General features: G+C 38.1%; 1 protein-coding gene across 6 annotated transcripts in view; it reads left to right on the top strand.

Annotated features, from left to right (window-relative positions):
• DIP-beta (Dpr-interacting protein beta) overlaps positions 1-20,798 on the top strand; it is a 125,614-nt gene that overhangs the window by 67,852 nt on the left and 36,964 nt on the right. For 2 of the 6 annotated variants that reach the window (XM_065238216.1, XM_065238217.1), the window contains exons 3-6: positions 2,644-2,667; positions 7,662-7,721; positions 7,838-7,914; positions 9,560-9,745. In XM_065238216.1, coding sequence (XP_065094288.1) covers positions 2,644-2,667; positions 7,662-7,721; positions 7,838-7,914; positions 9,560-9,745 — 347 coding nt within the window. The remainder of the gene's footprint in view (positions 1-2,643; positions 2,668-7,661; positions 7,722-7,837; positions 7,915-9,559; positions 9,746-20,798) is intronic. The other 4 variants (XM_065238218.1, XM_065238220.1, XM_065238221.1 and 1 more) reach the window with 4 other exon arrangements.

Below are 20,798 nucleotides of genomic sequence, written 5' to 3'. Positions count from 1 at the left end.
TGCTAATTCTTTAGATATTTAGCGGTACATTTTTACAATTGTGTTGCTAAATTTTACTGAAAATATGGATTATATTCATATTTTTTATGGATCATTCACACATTTTAAGGGATTTTCACTGGGGTTTTATTGGATATTTTGGATGTTTTTTTAAGGAGCGTTTTTAAATGTGTTATGGATCATTTGGATGTTTTTTAAGGAGCGTTTTTAAATGTGTTATGGATCATTTAATGATTTTTTTATAATTAAAAGCATGTTTGCCTCAGCAAACACATGCCGACCTCAAGCAGGTGCAAACATCCCATATCTTTCACACAACATGTACATTAGACTGATGCACAATTTTAAATTTTCGTACCACAGCACTGTGGTCGGGGATGGAAAAATCACGAAATTAATTGAATTTTGTATAAACTAAGTGTCCTCAGAAGAAATGTTCACATAACTTTCGCCCACGATCCTGCAATTTCAAAAAATTATCATGGCCTACTATAGACTGTTTTCTATGGTTGCCCATTAAGAAAAATGATCCCATTAAGATAATGATTTACTAATAATGTTCAAAACAATTGCAAACATAGTGAATCTACTAAGTGGTGCTGGTAGTGTAGTGGTAAGCGTGATTTTCTGTCGCTTCAGAGGGCCTGGGTTCAATCCCAGTCGGTGCCGTCGAGATTTTCTGGGGCATAAAATCTCTGATCACGCCTTCCTTCGAAAGAGAAGCAAAGCCGGTCACCGGTTCATGAGTTTGATGGGTCGATAGATAGGGTCCAGGTATGGGAGCTGCCTCCCGGGCGTCGTTAGCATTGGTACTCAGTACGGAAAACAAGATCGAGAATGCACAAAACCACATACTGTCTTCAGAAAACCTTAACGTTTTGCTTTGTTCGTTTTTGTCTAGAACATTATTTGCTTGAAACAAGATTATATAAAAAGTTCATAATTAAAAACTAAATCTTAAGGGGTAACCATAGAAAACGGTCCAAATCTTCAAAACTATTAGACATAGAAAATTTTTATTTTGAACAAAGTTTTATATTTTGAGAAGTTCTACAAAACTTACACAAGGAAATATCGTTCTATATCTTTAGGTTTACCATTTTTCTCATAGTAGGCCATGATATTTTTTTGAACCTATAGAGCTGTGGGCGATACTTATGTGAACTATTTTTCTGGAGACACTTTTTTTTATTAACACAATTCAATTAAGTTCGACCGCTGTGCACAGTGCTCGAACGGTTACAAATTGAGACCTGATTAATTTCCAAAATTTGAACTCATTTATAGTTAGAAACTGGGATTGAATCCAGGCCTGCTGGGGTGAGAAATAATCACGCTTATTTACCACAACACCACAGGCACCGCTCAAACCATTTGATGATTATATAGATATTACTGTGAGATTTTTTTTTTTTTTGGTCATGGTTAGAAAGCAAAACATACTTTGAGTAAACTTAAGTCACTACACATGAAAAGTAAAATTCGTGGTTCGTGGCATAAACAAATGTATTCATCCTTCGGCATGAGGTCATGGTCAAGTCCTCGATGAAAAGAAGAAATCAACCGAAAAAAAGGAATATAGGAACTGGTAAATTACTCACCAATTTCGCAAATCGAACGCATCCGAAAGTCTTCGCTTATGTAGCAGTAGAAGCATTGAAGTTGAACAGCAAGTACACCTGGTTGAAGCTAGCTGACATAAAACGGATTGGATCTTCGGAACGCATCTTTGCCCTTGTTTCGCTTTACGCCTTGTTGATAGTGACAAGACTCAGTTACATCCACCGAGGATAATTTTGAAACAAGGAAAAATAAGGGTAAGTCTTCTAAATGATTCCTAATTTTCAATCGGTATCATTGCTTTATTTTGTTGCCAAGTAATCCAATGTTGAGTGACAAAATGGCATGCCTTTGGAGGGTGCCCTCACTCTTCTAGAGGTACCAATAATGAAACATTTGTTTAGTGCATTTGCTTATTTGCAATACAACGCTGAATACTTCATTATTTCCCAATAGTGATGGGCTAATACGACATGCGCTAAACTACCCGAGCAGAAAATAACTTATGACTGCCCGACCTGATACTAAAATTTGGTGTTGATCAGCCTGACATAAGAGAAATACAAAAGAGTGAAACCAAAAAATTGCATGCAAAATACTGTGTAAAAACCAAAAAATATATATTTGGATACCATAAGAATACCTGTGTGGTATTGCATTTGCATAATTTGGTATTGGAATGGTATTGTGGAAATATTTTTATTTTTTTATGTTTAGGTATTCTACCTCGTTTGTCAGGCTAATCCATACCAATTTAAGGTATAGAAATATTCATTCCTGCTCAAAAAAAAAGACACGTGGTATAGATCAAATTATTGATCGCAGCGGATATATGTCCCGAACAGAGAAAATAAACTAATTGCAAAAGATAGTTTCAAAATAAATTTTAAAGAGAGTTGACCTTTTTTTTAAATAATCGAACACTACAATGCTGGTGCGTTGATGCATCACTCAACAAAGCCGCTTATCAAAACGTTGTAAATATCTCAAATCTGAAACTCTAATTCTATTTTAATAGGCAATTTAATGCACTTTCCAAATCTGTCAATAATATTCAGTGGTTACTTTTCATTTCTTTTTCAGTTACAGCACAAAAACTAAAAAAAGGTAAGTCAAAACCGTGTAACGCCACGAAAGAATGTGTCTCATGAGATAGCCCACCACTGATTATTTTCACATTCGCCATCCTTAGGGCATATTTTGGTACAAGGAAAAGTGTCAGGGTGTTGAAGAAGAGCGAGAATAGTTTACAAAATGGGGGTTGACGAAATCGGGAAAGCACTATATTGTCACGTGACAGTAAGTCATAAGAAAATCGTTTAATCCTTGGTTATACCTTGGGGTCAATTAAATCCCAGAGACCTTGAATAAGCTAGAACTTATTTAATTGGCAATGAATTTGTCTAATTCTTTCGTGATTAGGTGTGTTCTTTTGAATTTCGTTTTACTAGACGAAATCTGCTGCAAAATACTTGAAAAATTATGTATTGCATCAATTATTTTTAAAAACAACTGAATCGAAATTTTAATGTATTCTACAAATCTAAATCATGATTTACAAAACCCTCAAAAACCCAAATTGTTACTTGTGTAGGGTCAATTTGACCTCAAGTAAAATTGCCGTATCTCAGCGACATTTCAATAGATTTTCAAAATTTGAAATGCTTTGCAAATTATAAAGAGAGAGAGAGAGGGATTTGTAATTTCCATTTAATTCCACTACCTTATTTGCTTATTCTTGACAGATACGCGTATTTCGTCTACAATTTGCAGACTTCTTCAGTGTCTTGTACTAATACTCGACTCGAATAGTCGAGAATTAGTACAAGACACTGAAGAAGTCTGCACATTGTAGACGAAATACGCATATCTGTCAAGGATAAGCAAATAAGGAAGTGGAAGTAAATAGAAATTACTAATCCTTCTAAAATTTGTATACTGTATTCCTACACTAAAATCTGTAGTAGTTTCATAGCTTTAACATTTAAAGTAAATTGTTACAGCTACGTTGGTTTCGCGCTATAACGGTTTAAACATTGTAAAGTTTCACTTAAGGTGGATTGGCAAGTCATGCTTTTATGGCAGTGATCGCAAACATTATATTATGGAATGTGAGCTAAAGACATCTTCGGACCCTTCAGAGACAAACCAGCCCAAGGCTAAAAGTCTCTTTAATAAAGAAAAAAAAAATCTTCGGAACAAAATAGAAAATTATTAATCATAACATACCTTAAAAGATGTGTCAAAAACAGGGCTAACGACGTAATCATTGTTTATGGCAGCATCAATGTCTGCAATGGAATTTTGCATTTGCTGGAGCCTCAGATAGCTATGTCAATTACCCAAGTAACCATCAGGTATTTTTTTTTTCTTTATTAATGAGACTTTCAGCCTTGGGCTGGTTCGTCTCTGCTCCATCAGGTACTTATAGGCTGCATATTTTCAGCGTTACATGCGCGTATAATTTCGTTCATTTACAGCCGACCAAATTAAAAAAAAAAATCAAGTTCCGGTATTAGTCCGAAAAAAAGCGAAATAATTTGTTTGAAATAGATTTTGAGAATGCTTTGTTTCACCGACAGTTTGGTTTATTTCGATTTTTTTATGTTGTTGATTTTAAGATTAAAGCAGAGGACCAGAGTTTAGTGATTATTTTTGAACGCCTTAGCTGAATGCCCCAACTGAGACCGCTGGCTACGATTGAAATAAATTATATTAAAGAATATTTTTATGTTGTTTACTTTTTGACATTCAGATACATGGAATTCTTCAATGCACAACGTGTAAATATTTACATCATTGACAATGCTCAGGTAAACATGACATTTTGGTCCTTCAAAACAACCAACTACGTCAGGTTCTGTCATCATTAAAAAACGTAAATATTTACGCTGTGTGCAGTGAAGAATGGGAACGATGTGATGAAGGCTGTTCCAAAATGGGGAAAAATCGTATAACAGGTCTAATCGCACTTGAGTTGCAAGCCGCGGAATTGATCTAAACAATATAAAGAAGGATAACAACGAACACGACGACCTTGTGCTGATAAATTCTTCTTCCGGCAAACCACAAAACTCCTACGGCGACGTTGGCGAGTTGTCGAGTCCAAATCATTCAGATCCTCCGGGGCTCCGTTAGCGTTAAACTTTTATTCACCCATTCGAAAGAAATTTCCTAGACGGCCCTCTTGTTGGAAATAGAGCTGATCTGTTCTTGGTCTTCTTCTCCTTCTACCGGTGAAGAATATTCTGCAATTGTTTATAACACATAGAAAAGAATGTACCCAACTTAAAATGGCAGATTACAGCACCAACTCGGCATTTCATAAAGTTTACTAGCAATAAACGTTCTCTGACTTCTAAACCTTTAGTAGGGGAATTTACGTATTCTCGTCAATCTAAGCAGCGTCTGCACTTCTACTAGCATTTTCTCAGCGTCACGCACATATATGATGTGTCTGTTGTAAACATTCATCTGCTGCTTGCTTCTCTATCCATTCCAATCGACAGAATTTTTCAAAACGTTTTGAAAGCGTTTTTACAACGCTCCAAACTTCTCAGGTGAGTGTGACTATTGTCGGCAGCCTCTTTTTCTTCGGCAACCTTCCCATTAGAACTGCGTGTTAACCAGCTGTTCTATTATCGGCAACTCGAAATCAACCCCATTTTGTAGTGCGTATGCTTTATTTGAAGAAAAATGTATTGCTCGATCGTTCAAATATAATCAGATTGAAGCTGAAAGACTAAACAATCGTTTGGACACATTCAGGGAAGTGCGTTGATGGGAAAACATAGTGAAATTAACGTTTAAATTTAGGTTGCCGAAAACAGTCAATGGGTGCCGAAGCCAACATTTACCCTATATGTACTTGCGTTATATGTGATTATAGGACCAGAACAACTGCTGGACGGTACTTGATTAGTATAATGCTTGGTGGCATTTTTTACGCTGTTAAATTGCTTGCAAATCATATAATTACTGATCTGTGGTTTCCGGGTATAATGAATGCTTAATTGAGGTTGATGTACAGTTTATTTTTAATGCTTATGGTTACTTGGGTACGGCAAGATGTAACCAAGCCGGAAGCTAAGGCTTCAATTCCCGGTCCGGTCGAGGAAAACTTTCCTTTTTGAAATTTTCCCGTTTCCCTGAGCATAAAAGTATTATTGGGTTTTAATCTAATAGGGTTTTGAATCGGGTTTAAATAGGGGTTTGATCTTATTTCCGTCATACTAAGCACGTCCACACTTAGCCTCTAATTCGACCGAATATGACTTCTAATTTTATTTAACTTTTAAAATGTGGAGGATATTGAACACACTTTTCTCGAAATTCAGACCAGATCCAGAATCAAGATCAAGTTACAACATAGTTTCATTTATATGGAAAGCAATGTTTTGGTGACATTTTTGTCAGTTGTTTTTTAAGGTTTATATTTTTGAGAGCAGTTCTTAAATTTTCACTCCCTAAGATTCTGACAGTTTTAAATATTTTTGTTTTATATTTAACCAGAACATATACATTGTTACAGCTCAAAGCATCGAATAAGTAGAAAAAAAATAAAAAACCATCCACTTGATATTGGAATTTCATTTGGGGGAGGCTTGATCCCTAAGGATTAGACGCACTTAACCCTGAGCTATTAGTGTGAAGGAGTGCCGCAAAGGGCGTGAAGATTGTATGAAAAAAAACGCCAACATGTATGGGGGAATGAGGCACATTCACTTTTTGGCACTAGGATTTCTTGGTGCGAAAAATGAAGAGCTTTTGAGCTTGCTGAAGGCCAAATGTCAATCCGAATGAACCATGAATAGTTACTCGCGTTTGAATTCAATACCAGGCACCTTACTTATGGTGAGGGCCTAACGCGATATGCACGGTTTTCTTTTTGAACAGCATTGATCGAAATTTACACCGATATTTGAAAAATGTGCGGATTAATGATCTATTGAAACCGGCATAAGATTGGGCCAGTGGATCCGCGTAAGCACGACTGGTTCCTCTGCCCCTGCCGGATGACCTCACGAAACCTGGAATAGAATTGGAACCACGGGGCGAACCTTATTCTGCTTTCAATAGACCATTAACCAAATGTGTGCATTATTTTTCCATTATCTGTGTAAGGCTCGGCATATTTCAGGATTTAACTGAAAATTAAAACCCATACAAACATTCCTGTTCCTATTCCTGATCGAAAAGAAACCCGTGCATATCGCGTTTAGCCCTCACCATAAGTAAGATGGGTAGTGTTGAGTTCAAACGCTAACACCTATTCAGGGTTAACACGGATTGACATTTGGTTTTGAGCATAGATGTTCCCTACACACTTAGATTATTTTACCGAAATCTGTGAAATTTTACCGAAATCTCAACAGCTGAACACTCGGTAAACAGTTCGGTGATTTTTCACAGATCACCTGTAATTTTTCACCGAATATCTGTGAAAAATTACATGAAATCTGTCAAAAATCACCGAACTGTTTACCGAACGTTCAGCTGTTGACATTTCGGTAAAATTTCACAGATTTCGGTCAAATAATCTAAGTGTGTATATTCCATAGGTTCTAAATTTTTCATACCAAGAAAATCGAATACCTATAGTACCAACTAGAGGGAAACATGTGAAAGTGCCTCAACCCCCATCAACTTTAGAGGGGGGCACCTTTTCCCGCGAATCATATGGACTCAAATTTATTATACTCGAATTTTGTCCGAAATATTAGCTAATAAAAAAAATCGCAATAACAAAATTATTAAAAAAAAAAACTCCAACGACCACATTACAGAATCTGTTCACGTGGTAAAACTTTGCAAATTGTGTTATCTATTTATGCAAATCAGTAAAACAAACTTGCATTTGCCGATTGGGCGTATCTAAAAGAGCCGCTATTTACCAAGTGGGTGTATCAAAAAGTCCGGTTATCCTGGAAAAGTTAGTACTAAGTATATATCATCACCTAAATGAAAAACACGTGTATTATACGTCATAGATTAATTAATTATTATCAATATAACACTCACCATAGCCCAACCATGGGTGTTCACTTTTCTACTTTCTCGTTCCATTCCGACCCGCGATTGCATCACCCTCTCACAAACAGCAGTGGCAGCATTCGAGCCCGATTTTGTATACCCGCTGGAAAATGTTACGGTAGCAAAAGGTTCGTATCAAACCCATCCGTTCACTGCTAATTCACATCTAAGAGCCAAATAAATCTCGAAAAACTTTGCTATTACTCAAATTCCATTTCCCTATATACTTTATTCTCTTGGATAGGACGTGACGCGACGTTCACGTGTGTCGTGAATAACCTCGGTGGTTATAGGGTGAGTGGGGATTCAACTTCAGCTAGGGTATGTATCGGTTCTATCAATATAGTATAAATTCTTCCTTGATTTTGTGGTCGAAAACACACCGTTTCCCTCGTGTTTGCACTTCTTCGCACCTTCGCACACACCTGGCACCTGGCACTGTTACTTGCACCTGTGCACCAAAATCCCACTTAGAAAATGCACCAGAGCACCAAATCAGACTAAAGTGATGTAGCACAACGTTCACGCAAGTATTTCGTTCGCAAATTTAAAAAAAAAATCATTACTCACCCACGAGGTCAGTGATGCAGCGAGTATTACCTCTGAACCACTGACCAGATTCAACGGCACCATGTTCTATTTTGCACCTACTGTTACTATCTAGATTAGAACCAGCACCAGTGAAGTTTATATGAGATCACAACCACAGTCAGTTTAGAGATGCACCGTAGATGTAACAAACACCGAAATGTAATAATATCACAGCTCCACCTATTTTGCCTTATGTTTTAAAGCGCACAGTACTTAGTTTGAACTGCACCAACCAGAACACCAGCACTGTTTAATATCCATTGGCAGAATACCCAAATAAAACTGTCGGCATATCCACAAATCAAAAAGAGATTATGCTGTATTGTGTATTGAACAATCCAAGAGTCCCTCTAAAGTAGATTTATAGTTTAGTGTATGCACTGCGTGACTGAAACGACATTTTAACGCCTACAAAAAAAAACTTGTAAAAGACAACTTATTTTCCTTATTACTTTTTAAAATGTTTCGTATCAGTCACGTTTGTTTTCAAATCACATATCTTAAGTAGCACTTTCTGTTTTCAAACTGTTGCTCAAACAAATCAGTTGATATGTTAAAGAAGTAATAATCACAAAACCCAACCCATTAGATTTAATTGATTGAATCATTATTTTGAACTCATATTGTCATGCAACGCCTACAAAGGAATCAAATATTAATTTAGTGACAAATATCGTGAGCGTAAAAATAGATTTGAGCAACAAATGAACAGAGGTTTTAATTTTTCAATCATCGTCCTATACCGTTGGCCTACACACATCAGCTCCCCTGCCTTCTGTACTCATTTTATCGAACAAACATAAGCCCAAGTCCGTTAAAATTGCACCACTATAAATCAGCCTTCCCCGTTCTGCCAGTCAGTCGGCAATTCCTGCGACCCTCCAAGGATCCGAATATGTATACGCATATTTCCTTCCAACTCTCAAACCTCCCCATAACAGCTACCATCCTCTGAAAACAAAAACTCACGTTTGTAGTTTCTGTTTGTTGTGCCACTAGTCGTAATTTTGTTTGTAGACACAGAAAGCATAAATAAATCCACTAATAAAATGTATAATTCACTGCACTTTAGCACCGCACAGCACCTTTTGCACATCGCTTATCTCCAAACTCCTTCCGACCTCCACCATATCCTTTTTCATCCTACCGTCTCTAATTTCCCATTTAATATCAATATTGAATCAACTTCCATTCGCAATAACCCGCACTTGCGGGTCACACTCCTGTGTATTCCCCAGCTGTGTTTATCCACGCAAACCAGCGACTGTGGAAATTTATCACTTTGCGAGACTATTTTTGCAAATTTAAACTCATATTCGCTTTCCATTCCACGAAACCACCACCGTTCGGGACGTTATAAACGCAACCAAACCAGGTTGCATGGATCAAGGCGGATGCTAAAGCGATCCTCGCAATTCACGAACACGTGATCACCAACAACGGGCGGCTGTCAGTTACGCACAATGACTACAACACCTGGACGCTGGTGATACGAAACGTCAAGATGGAGGACCGAGGACTGTACATGTGTCAGGTCAACACCGACCCGATGAAAATGCAGGTCAGTAACATTTCTTTCTGCTAGTTTTTGACCAATGATCAATAGGGTGGTTTAAAATATCTTTTTTGCTTCACCACACACCACAAAATTCTGAATTTTAACTGTCGCGTAAAATCTCCCCGCGTTTAATTTTGTTAATTTATTTATTTATTTCGTCAAGCAAAGTAGGCTACATACAATGTTTACAATAAGCTATAGTTGGCATAAACATCGAAATTATTAACAAGCTTACATACAATTTTGCAGATTTATGCGATATTGTGCTAATATTTACACGCCAAATATAGCGTTAGTAACATGTGTGCCATATATCACAGAAATTTACATGAATTTTTTATATGGTGCAAGTTCAATCGATTTCAAAGCAGGTCCTGTACCAAAATTTTAGCTCATTTTGGATGCTAACTCATATTGCACTGTCCATTTGAAATTTATATGGGGATTACTATGGGAAATATGAACTTTTTGTTCTCATTCTACTAGCCCATCGCACCGATGATCTACGAAAAAGTTTGCTATAGGTGCTAATAGGAAATTTTCCCAGTGATTAACTTATTACGTTTTTTCTGACATGCCCCATCAACTGCTCAGCAGACAACATTGGTGTGCTTGACGCGAAGAATAGGACCAAAATTTCAGGCTACTATATCACAAGTGCAAGATGCAGTGTTGCCTTGAAAACAATTAATAATTATTGAACTGGAAGTTTAATTGTTTTCAAGCAAAGTTGTTCATGATAAAATTTCACACAAGAACAGATAGCAGGAGGCGAAGGGCTAGGACATTCTGAGCAAAAATCTCAGTTTTCCGATAGTAATTACAGGTAATTACCATATTCAATTCAAAGGGCTAGCGCAGTATGAGTTCGCATCAAAATAAACTTAAATTTTGGGAGAATTATCAGGGCATGAATCTTTAGAATCTATTGAGCTTGTTGAAGCGAAATCTATATTGTCACCCTAATGATCATATTGGTTTTTGAAGGGTGTCTGATTATAATCCTCTCAGGCTAGATAATGTTGTCATACGACACAAACTGCACAAATAATAATCATATGAGTGTACTTAAACATACTATAATTACATTGGAATCAGAATAAGCAGAGATTCATGTCTTCACATTGTTCGTGAAATTTTAATCAATGACTGCAAGAGATATTTCGAGTAATTATTCTTACGATCTGTAAGGTTTCCAGTTCTTAGCAACGATTTCTATATATTTCATCCTACGGATTCAAGATTCAAGTTAGAACGAGATTGGTTTTGTCATTCCAACCAGGATTGTTAATCAATAACCGTCGATAACGACATCGTCAACGTCTGCAATGGTGAATTTGCATTGCAGGCGTTATCGGCAACCGGATCCGTAGGCTGCGTTGAATTAAAATATTATCGTTCTAACTTGATCTTGCCAAACAAAAAGTACTATGCAAATGTCATTATTATTTTTACTAAATTAGGAGTTCTTAGGTAATTCTAAAACATGTCTATGTTCATTCAATTCCGTACAATACTTCGATAACAGGTGTACCAAAAGGCAATAATAGCACTCGAAAAACACATTTTCGATCTATAACCTAGAAAGTCAAGTTTCAGCTCGATGAGATCGTAAAATATCTGCCTGGTTCTATTTTGTTTATATTCATCTTCCATTAAACCCTATTGAATTTCATATCGATCTGACATTCGGGTCCAGACGTATGTCCAAAAAAGTGAAATTTTGCAATAAAACACTTTTATCTGCGGTGGCTGAACCGATTTGAACACAACCGATTCCATTTTGTTTGTATATATTTCCCATAAAACTCTATTGAATTCATTCCGAACGTTAGTTTTGGATATATGACTGAAAACCCTGATTAATCCACCTACCGGTGTCAAGTGCCTTTCTCGTGTATTGTTTAATAGCTGCTTCTTATTGTTCTATATAGACGAATCCAATAGAAACTAAGTGATCGTTTGAGCCTCTGGTGGTGAATATAGAAACGGCAGCCATAGTATGCAGTATTGCATACTATGCACCTGAGTGGTGCGAAGACGGACCTCAAAATCGAACCACTTTCGAGCTGTCAAATCAAACCACTTTTTTATCATTGTGGTTCGTTGAAATAGATAGAAGTATTGTTATCGTCCAAAATAAAAAATAAATATTTTTCAGTAATGTTTTTGATCTTTTTAAAAACGTGATTCGAAACGACTCAAACAATTAAAAATAACAGTATTATTGCGTATTTTGGACCAAAGTAGACTCCTGCGCTGAAAAAAACCCCTCCGATTTTTTTCGCTCAGGAACGACTGTGACTTCGGAGAACGTTCTAAGGAGATTTGTGATGATAGTACAAAAGTTCCAGGAAATTTCAACAGATTTTTCCCGCGACAGAAGAGGTTTCAGTGGATACTTTAGTTGCTGCCAGCGAGGTTCTACGGGGGTTCTATAGAGTTTTCATGTTCGAGTTTCACACGATTTGGAGGGAAGTCAAATCGTTGCCATTGGAGGTACCAGGGAATTGAGATCCACCTCACAGAAACTGAGCCACTCTTTTCGTACTGCTGAATCCTTGGGAAACCTGAATAGGCTTCGCTTTTCGTCGTGTCCATCTTTATAATTGCAAAAGTGAGCAAAACACTTCATTCTGAATTTTATTCCACTCCGTAAAAACTCCAGCTATGAACAATGTCAACAAACAATCACAAAGTCACGAATCGGCTCTGCACAAAAAGCCGTTTGACACTTCTCTCTACCAACCGACGGTGATGAAACGTTTATTTCAACACTACCAACATGAAGAAAATTTCACTTCGCACCACTCAGCTATGCACCATTAGAAATGATTCAACGATCCATAAAATATTGAACAATGCTCATAAAAAAACATCCAAATGATACATAAAACACGGGAGAAAATCCCTTAAAAAGTGTGGATGATCCATAACAATATTTATACGGTCCATATTTTATGTAAAATTTAACAACAAAATTGACAAAAATGTACCACTGAATTTTTAAAGAATGAGCATTCAAATTGTACGAATTTCCCATAAACATATCGTAAATGATCCATAAAACATTCAATAATGAACCTTAAACAAAAAAAAAGTGATCAATAGAAAATCGAGTTTGCGCTCCATAAATTAGAGGTATATTATTTATGTTTTGGACACTATTTTTTAAATTATGATCCATAAACCAAGAAACATTACGTATATTTTTTAAAGTTTTATGTATATCTTTAAAAATTTATATAACATGGGGCAGCAAGCTTGTTTTGACAGTTTGACGATTAAAGTTATTGTTTACAAAAGCATTTTGACTCTGTCGTCGGCTAAATTTTATATTTATTAATTCCCTTTCAGTTAGTGGTGGTCAATCGTTGGCTGTTATAACTGCGAAAGTAGTTACTGAATACCCACTGAAATTTAAAGTAGGAATATTCTGGGATTCAAAGTTGAATTATATGATGCAGATTTTATGGCCGTACAAGCTTTCATCGATGTCTTTATAAAGCTGTTGACTGACATAGTCAGAGCAACAAATATTGGTTTTGTGGATGAACACTTTGAACGGTCATTGATTTTAAAAGGTAATGAGCTCTTTTAAGAAATATTCATGCATTTGTCAGAAATAAAACTAAGCTCTTAGGTTTTACTGCAAATGATTCAATTGAAGTGGATAAAAAAAACAGTTCACAGTATGTGATAGCAGTGTGTTATTATTATAATTACATGAATAGGCATATTCAAATTGCAAAACGAAATGATTGCGACATTTAGCCGTTAATTTGTTCATTAGTATAAACGTTTTAACGTTAACGCGTTAAATTAGTTAACATGGTCATTAACGACATTATTTTTTTTGTTTACGGTGCAAACCCCCGCTTTCAACTGTTTCTGTAACACCCACCAAAACGAAACGGACCCCTTGCATGTGAGCAAAAATATCAAATTAACAAGATATTCCACTAATCAATTCCTCGACAAGGACCATCGTTATGTGATTGCAATGCTATCTGGTGAGTGCACATTGAAACTGAAACTTCACCACCAAGGCTCAATAACTGACATGTGATGAAGGTATCATCCTCGATGCACACAGAAAAAAAATTAACATCACATCAAGGTGGATGCACTTCAATCGTGTCGAAAATATGGTGTAATATTACTTGCCAAAAAAATAAAATTATCATTACTACAGTGCATGAACTGACATTACGCTGCTTTAATGCATTTGTTTATTTCTGTGGCCATACAAATTACATGAGATCTTTGACATGATGGAAGTGCATTCTCTTGGATGTAATATTGAAATTTATTTTTTGCTGTGCACCATCATTATATTGCAATAGCAAGATTCTATCTTTTTTGTGATTGCTCCGATTTTCAATTATTACCACTTTATACGTAAAAGAAACACTTGAGAAAACAATCAAGCATCCATGAAAACACGGAGCCATTCTCTTTATTATATTAGAAGAGTATCTATGTTTAAGTTAATTCACGTGAGAGCTGTCAATCAACTGTTTGTTGTTTTTTGTTCGTCGATAAAACTGCATTGTCGAGTTCAATCGAACTGACTTACATAATATCCCAAGTAACATTTTAAGTTTTATTAAATACTACAAAGCAACTATAAAACAACATTCATAAAACCCTGGTCAAGGCTATTTTGTAATTAATGCATCCACCAAAACCTCATTAAGATTAGAATATGGCTAGTTGGCCCACCCGGGAGAAAGTTCTGAAGGGTGTATTCTCGAAGCTCTTCAAGATTGATTTACTGCAAAAGGTTGTATGACGAACGCATTGAGAACCACTTGGAAGCTACAATAAAAGCTATTTAGCAACAATAAAAACCCTTTCCGAGCTATTTCCCCTAGCCACATGCTGAATCCACTAGGAAAGCATCATTCAAGATAGAAATGGATTTATGAATCCGATCTTATCAAAATAATTAAAATAGAAACTGATGGGATAAAAATCTTGTTGAATATCCAAATTTATCACAATAGTTCTCATTAAGAGGCCTAGTTTTAAGTGCCATATTAAATTTTATGTGAAATGTACGTGAAAACATCGAAAAAATTAAGTCCACCCTCGTAAAACGTCGATTTGACCAATTATTTAACATTGAAAAAAAATATATTCTTTAAATCGAACTTGGCCGAGATTTTTTTTTATTATTTTCGCATTTAAATGTTTACACATTGGTAAATGTACCAAAATATAGTTATATATAAGGAAATATTGATTGAAAATCGAAGATTGTAAAAAAACAAGCAAACTAATTGTAACATGGCGGCGGCATCAAAGTTGATTTTCATGGGTCATTTGCGAAAAAGTTGTTTTGCTTTCAAGAATTCCTTAACAAATTAATAAGGTTTTAAAATGGCTTTTATGAAGAAAACTTGCAGGCTGAATTGTATTTATCTAAAGCCATTTTGCTTGATCCTAACCCGTTCAGATTTATGGCAGCATTTATGGAGGCAAAGTTGCCTGCAAAAAGTTAAACGTCAAAGTTTGTTTATCTTTCGATAGTTGCGCTGTGAGATCCAGGATTCTTCCAGGTTTTCTCCCGATGGATTGGGAGCAGTTACTCAGATAGTTTGCGATATTGTTTTACAACATTTCGCATTTCGAACAGCTGGAAGCGCAATCGTTCCCGGAAAAGATCCCCTTCTTCCGGATGGTTACAGAAGTGCACCATCCAATGATGCAGAGATGTACGGATGAATAAAATTTCTAAGAGTCTTTCGCCGAATAAAATCGCTGTTTTGGATCAGAAACCAGCTGATCTCCGCTAACTAATAGTTTCATTGGTTTGCTGTCGGTTGTTATTTCGATTGTCATCGCAAGATCTGGAGAAGGCTGGTATGTTTTTCAACTTTAGACAATGTTTTATGAGTTCGAGGGCCCCGCTCACTTTACTCTTCTCCGACAGATGGTCAGTCGTTGGTGGTGTGCTGGTTCTTCTAAAGAAGTAAATTTATCTGAAATTGATTTTATTTTTTCATCCTACTTCGTCTATCCTTCGAGATTTCCTTGTCATAAATTTGGCATTTATTAACTATAAGGAACCATCTTTTAAGCTCAATTTGTAAACAAAGTATTTGGGGAGTTAATGATACTTTTTAAAAAGGTTAAAAAGCAACAATAAATGCTTTTTTCTCTAATGCAAAACCTAATTGTTTTATGGTTACTTTTATAATGATAGAACACGTTTATAAAGTATTTTATCATGACATTAATAAACAATTGCTAATGACGTTTATGCTTGAATTACAGAACAGTTTTAAGGAGGGATTGATAACTGTTTTAAATTTATTTTTAAAACAAGACAGTTTTCGACTTTCTTGCCAGACTATAAAAGGTTTTTAAAACAGCAAAAAGCTGAATTACCAAGTAGGAATGTTTTACACTTTAAAATGCTATATTTAAACTAAATGGATTGTTCATTGCTGTTATAAAACCATCATAAATCAGAGTGGATGCTAAACGGTTACTGGATTGTTACTTGGGATGCATAATAACACCAACCAGATGCACGTGCCGAAATAGGAATCTACGGAATGTGTTGCCTACGAGTTCCCAAAGATAAGATTGACAAGGGCTGCTCATGGGCTTCACCAAGCTCACCATTACGCTAAGGAGGGAGCCAAAAGTGCCAAGAACATCTCACTGCGTCCTAGCAAGAAGCACGGTCGACTTGTTTCACGCTCCGTTGTTTTGGAAGTTTTCTCGGTATTCGCTTGATATAAATTATATGTTTTTTTTTCTCACTAAGTGACTCCTGGCATAGTTCCCGTTAAATTGATCGAAGAGTGAGTTTTTTTTAGTAGAAAGTGTCATTTTCGGAAAGATTAATCCGTGCTATTGGAAATTCGCAAACCAAATTGGGCATCATCGTTGCGTGGTCACGCATACGCGCTTACGCATACCCGCTCACGTATCATCATCATCGAGTGTAAGCACCCGTTTCTACATCTACATCGTTCATCAATCATCGTGCGCCTGTGTGCGCTGAGTGCCGCGCCTCGATCAAGTGCACCACAGCGAAGGTCATCCACGCTGCGCGTCGCTTCCCAGCCATCTGTGTAAACGCCTACACATATAACGCTCGGTGGTAATAGTATAGGATTATCAGCTAAGTTTTTGTTTTTTTTTTGTTTCTTTTCCTCCCCCATTAGTTAAATTTTCATTTTGTATTTCTGTGTTTGTAGTGTTTTCTGTGTATTGTGTCTGTGCGTTCAGTGGGAGAGCGTTTTGCACTCCCACTAGTTGAACAAAATGGATGTTTTGTCGGAAGACGACATGGATGACCATTCATCTCAGAAAAATGATGATGTCATCCCTGGTTCGTCGCCTCAGTCTGTCAATGGGCAGGCTGAGAAAAGCACCAGATTGTGGCCCTACCCGAATGACTCGACTGGCCCATGGGTTGTCTATTTTCAGCCCAAAAACAAACCCTTGAATGTTGTTCAAATATCTGATGATCTGACAAAGCGATTCTCTGCCGTGACCGAAATAACGAAGAAACAGGCCAATGAAATTGCTGTTTCCCAGTTTTTCACACAGGAATATAGGGTGTACATTCCAGCCTCTGATGTCGAGATCGAAGGCGTGGTCACTGAGGCGAGTCTGAACCCCGAGATACTGGAGAAGCAAGCGGTTGGCCGATTCAAGAACCCCTTGCTTCCTCCGGTAAAGATACTGGCCGATCATAGAATGAAGTCAGTATCGCTCAGCGAGGGTAAAAAGCGTTTTACCCCCACAGACTCGTTTCGGGTGACCTTTTCTGGATCTGCCCTTCCTCAATACATCGAGCTGGGACAACTTCGTCTTCCTGTGCGGTTGTTTGTACCTCGGGTCATGAACTGCCAGAATTGCAAGCGGTTTGGACATACGGCCTCCCACTGCGGCAACAAGGCACGCTGCTCCAAATGCGGGGAGAAGCATGGCGCCTGCGCAGCTACTGCACCAAAATGCGTGTACTGCAACGGAACTACTCTTCATGCTCTCTCGTCGTGCCCGGCGTACAAACAGCTCGGGGACAAAATTAAACGCTCCCTTAAGGAACGTTCCAGGCGATCTTTTGCAGAAATGCTTAAGACAGCCACGCCATCGACCAATGACAAAAATCCCTTTTCTCTTTTGTCAGATGACTAGACTGACTCTGACTTGGCTGAGGAGGGAACATCTTTCAGTTTTCCGGAATGTTCTGCACGGAAACGAGCGCATCCGTTCGCGGATTGTTGCAAATAAAGAACCCTAAATCAGCTTGCCCAAATTAAGGAGTGGTGGAATCCTGGATTCCGCAGAACTGACTATACCCAGGATTTTCCACCTCTCCCGGGGACATTCAAAACCCCTGATGTCCCATTTTTAAGAACAGAAGCCCCTTCTTCATCTGGGTTGTTCTCATTTGATGACATTGTGGACGGTATTCTCAAATACCACAACATTTCTGATCCTCTGAAAAGCATTGTCCTCACATTGCTTCCCACTGTGAAATCCATCTTGAAGCAATTGACTTAAAAATGGCCCCTTCTTGCAGCTATCATCTCCTTTGATGGATAATTTTCCAAACGAGGTCGGGAATTTGATCACTGTTCTACAGCGGAATTGTCGAAGTCTTATTCCGAAATTAGATTCGTTCAAGTATTTAGTCTATAACAATAATTGCGATGCATTTGCCCTCTGTGAAACATGGCTCTCTTCAGAAATTGATCTCCCTTTTTATGATTTTAACATTATTCGATTGGGTCGGGAGGATTCACGTGGAGGATGGGGTACTTTTGGGGATCAAAAAGTGCCATTCCTTCTATAGAGTGAATCTTCCCGAATTCCCCGGTATTGAAGTTGTCGCATGTCAGGCTACCATTAAAGGTAAGAGCCTTTGTATTGCTTCTGTATATATTGCTCCTAGAGTCTCTGTTAATCGTAAACAACTTTTCGACATATGTGCGGTACTTCCCGCTCCATGGTTTGATCATGGGAGATTTTAACTCCCACGATACAGGCTGGGGGGAGCTGTACGATGATAACCGTTCTACTTTGATTTAGAATCTCTGCGACAACTTCAACATGACAATACTTAACAATGGAGAAGTAACACGTTTGGCTGGCCCATCCTCGAATGGTAGCAGATTAGACCTCACCTTTTGCTCCAATTCACTATCGTTGGATTGCACTTGGCATGTAATCCAGGATCCGCACGGTAGTGATCATCTGCCAATCAAAATTTCGATTGCCAGTGGGTTCAACTCGTCAGAATCCGTTAACGTCGCGTATGATCTAACCCGTAACATCGATTGGACTAAGTTCCAATCCGCGATAGACGATACAGTATCGTCAGTGGAAGAGCTTCTGCCGTTGGAAGAATATAATTTCCTCTCTAATCTCATCGTCGACAGCGCACTTCAAGCTCAAACACGACCGGTGCCGCGATCGTCAATTCGTAAGAAAACACCATCGCTCTGGTGGGATCAACAATGCACGGAGGTTTACCGTAAAAAGTCCGACGCGTTTAAACTTTTTCGGAAACGCATACACATCTCTTGAACGCGAACTCAAGAGCCTCATCAAGGCCAAAAAACGGGGTTACTGGCGGCAGTTTGTAGACGGATTGTCGCGTGAAACGTCTATGAATACGCTTTGGAGTACGGCGCGAAGAATGCCTAACCGGTCTACTAACAACGAAAGCGAGGAATACTCGGATCGATGGATTCTTAAATTCGCGCGAAAAGTGTGTCCGGATTCCGTGCCGTCGTAGTTGATTCCTCGCGAAACCGCGAATTCGGTAGACGAAATCAGTCAGCCTTTTTCAATGGTCGAACTTTCACTCGCTCTCCTTTCGTGTGGAAATTCTGACCCGGGATCTGATAGAATCAAGTTCAACTTGCTGAAAAACCTCCCAGACGTCGCTAAGAGGCGCATGTTGAACTTGTACAATCAGTTCTTGGAGCTCAATATTGTTCCCGACGATTGGAGACGAGTGAGGGTGATAGCCTTTAAAAAGCCTGATAAACCCGCGTCGGATCACAATTCGTATCGGCCCATCGCGATGCTGTCATGTATTCGGAAATTGATGGAGAAAATGATCCTTTTTCGCCTCGACAAATGGGTTGAGACGAACCACCTTCTTTCAGATACTCAATTTGGTTTCCGTAGGGGTAAGGGAACGAACGACTGTCTCGCGTTGCTTCCCTCGGAAATTCAGTTGGCTTTTGCTAAGAAAGAGCAAATGGCTTCTGTGTTCTTCGATATCAAGGGGGCTTTTGATTCAGTATCGGTTGAAGTTCTTTCAGAGAAACTCCACGTTTGTGGATTGTCTCCAATAATGTATATTTTTTGTACAATTTGCTGTCAGAAAAACATATGAGCTTTTCTCATGGAAACTCTACAGCTTTTCGATTTAGCTACATGGTCTCCCCCAAGGCTCATGTTTAAGCCCCCTTTTGTACAATTTCTACGTTAGAGAAATTGACAATTGTCTTAGTGACAACTGCACGTTGATACAACTTGCAGATGACGGCGTAGTGTTTATCACAGGGCCAAAAGAGGTTGACCTGCAAGGACCCTTACAGGATACCTTGGACAATTTGTCTACTTGGGCTATTTAGCTAGGTATCGAATTCTCCACGGAGAAAACTGAGTTGGTCGTTTTTTTTTAGGAAGCATAGCCCAGCACAACCGAAGCTTCAACTTTTGGGTAAACCGATCACTCATTCCATGTCTTTCAAATATCTCGGGGTCTGGTTCGATTCCAAATGCACCTGGAGATCCCACATTGAGTATCTGAGACGAAAATGCCAACTAAGGATCAATTTCCTCCGATCAATTACCGGAACGTGGTGGGGAGCCCATCCTCAAGATCTTTTGACGATGTACCGGACAACGATTTTATCGGTTTTAGAGTACGGTAGTTTTTGCTTCCAGTCGGCAGCTAAAACGCACATCATCAAGCTGGAACGGATCCAGTATCGTTGTCTTCGTATCGCGTTAGGATGCATGCACTCGACTCATACTATGAGTCTCGAAGTGCTGGCGGTCATGTTGC

The sequence above is a fragment of the Ochlerotatus camptorhynchus genome, unplaced genomic scaffold, assembly GCF_037179485.1.
Source record: "Ochlerotatus camptorhynchus isolate MF236.1 unplaced genomic scaffold, CSIRO-AGI_Acam_v1.1 ptg000738l, whole genome shotgun sequence".
Classification (NCBI taxonomy): Eukaryota; Metazoa; Arthropoda; class Insecta; order Diptera; family Culicidae; genus Ochlerotatus; species Ochlerotatus camptorhynchus.
The sequence above is the reverse complement of the archived record's forward strand: the minus strand, read 5'-3'. Positions and strand labels throughout refer to the sequence as shown.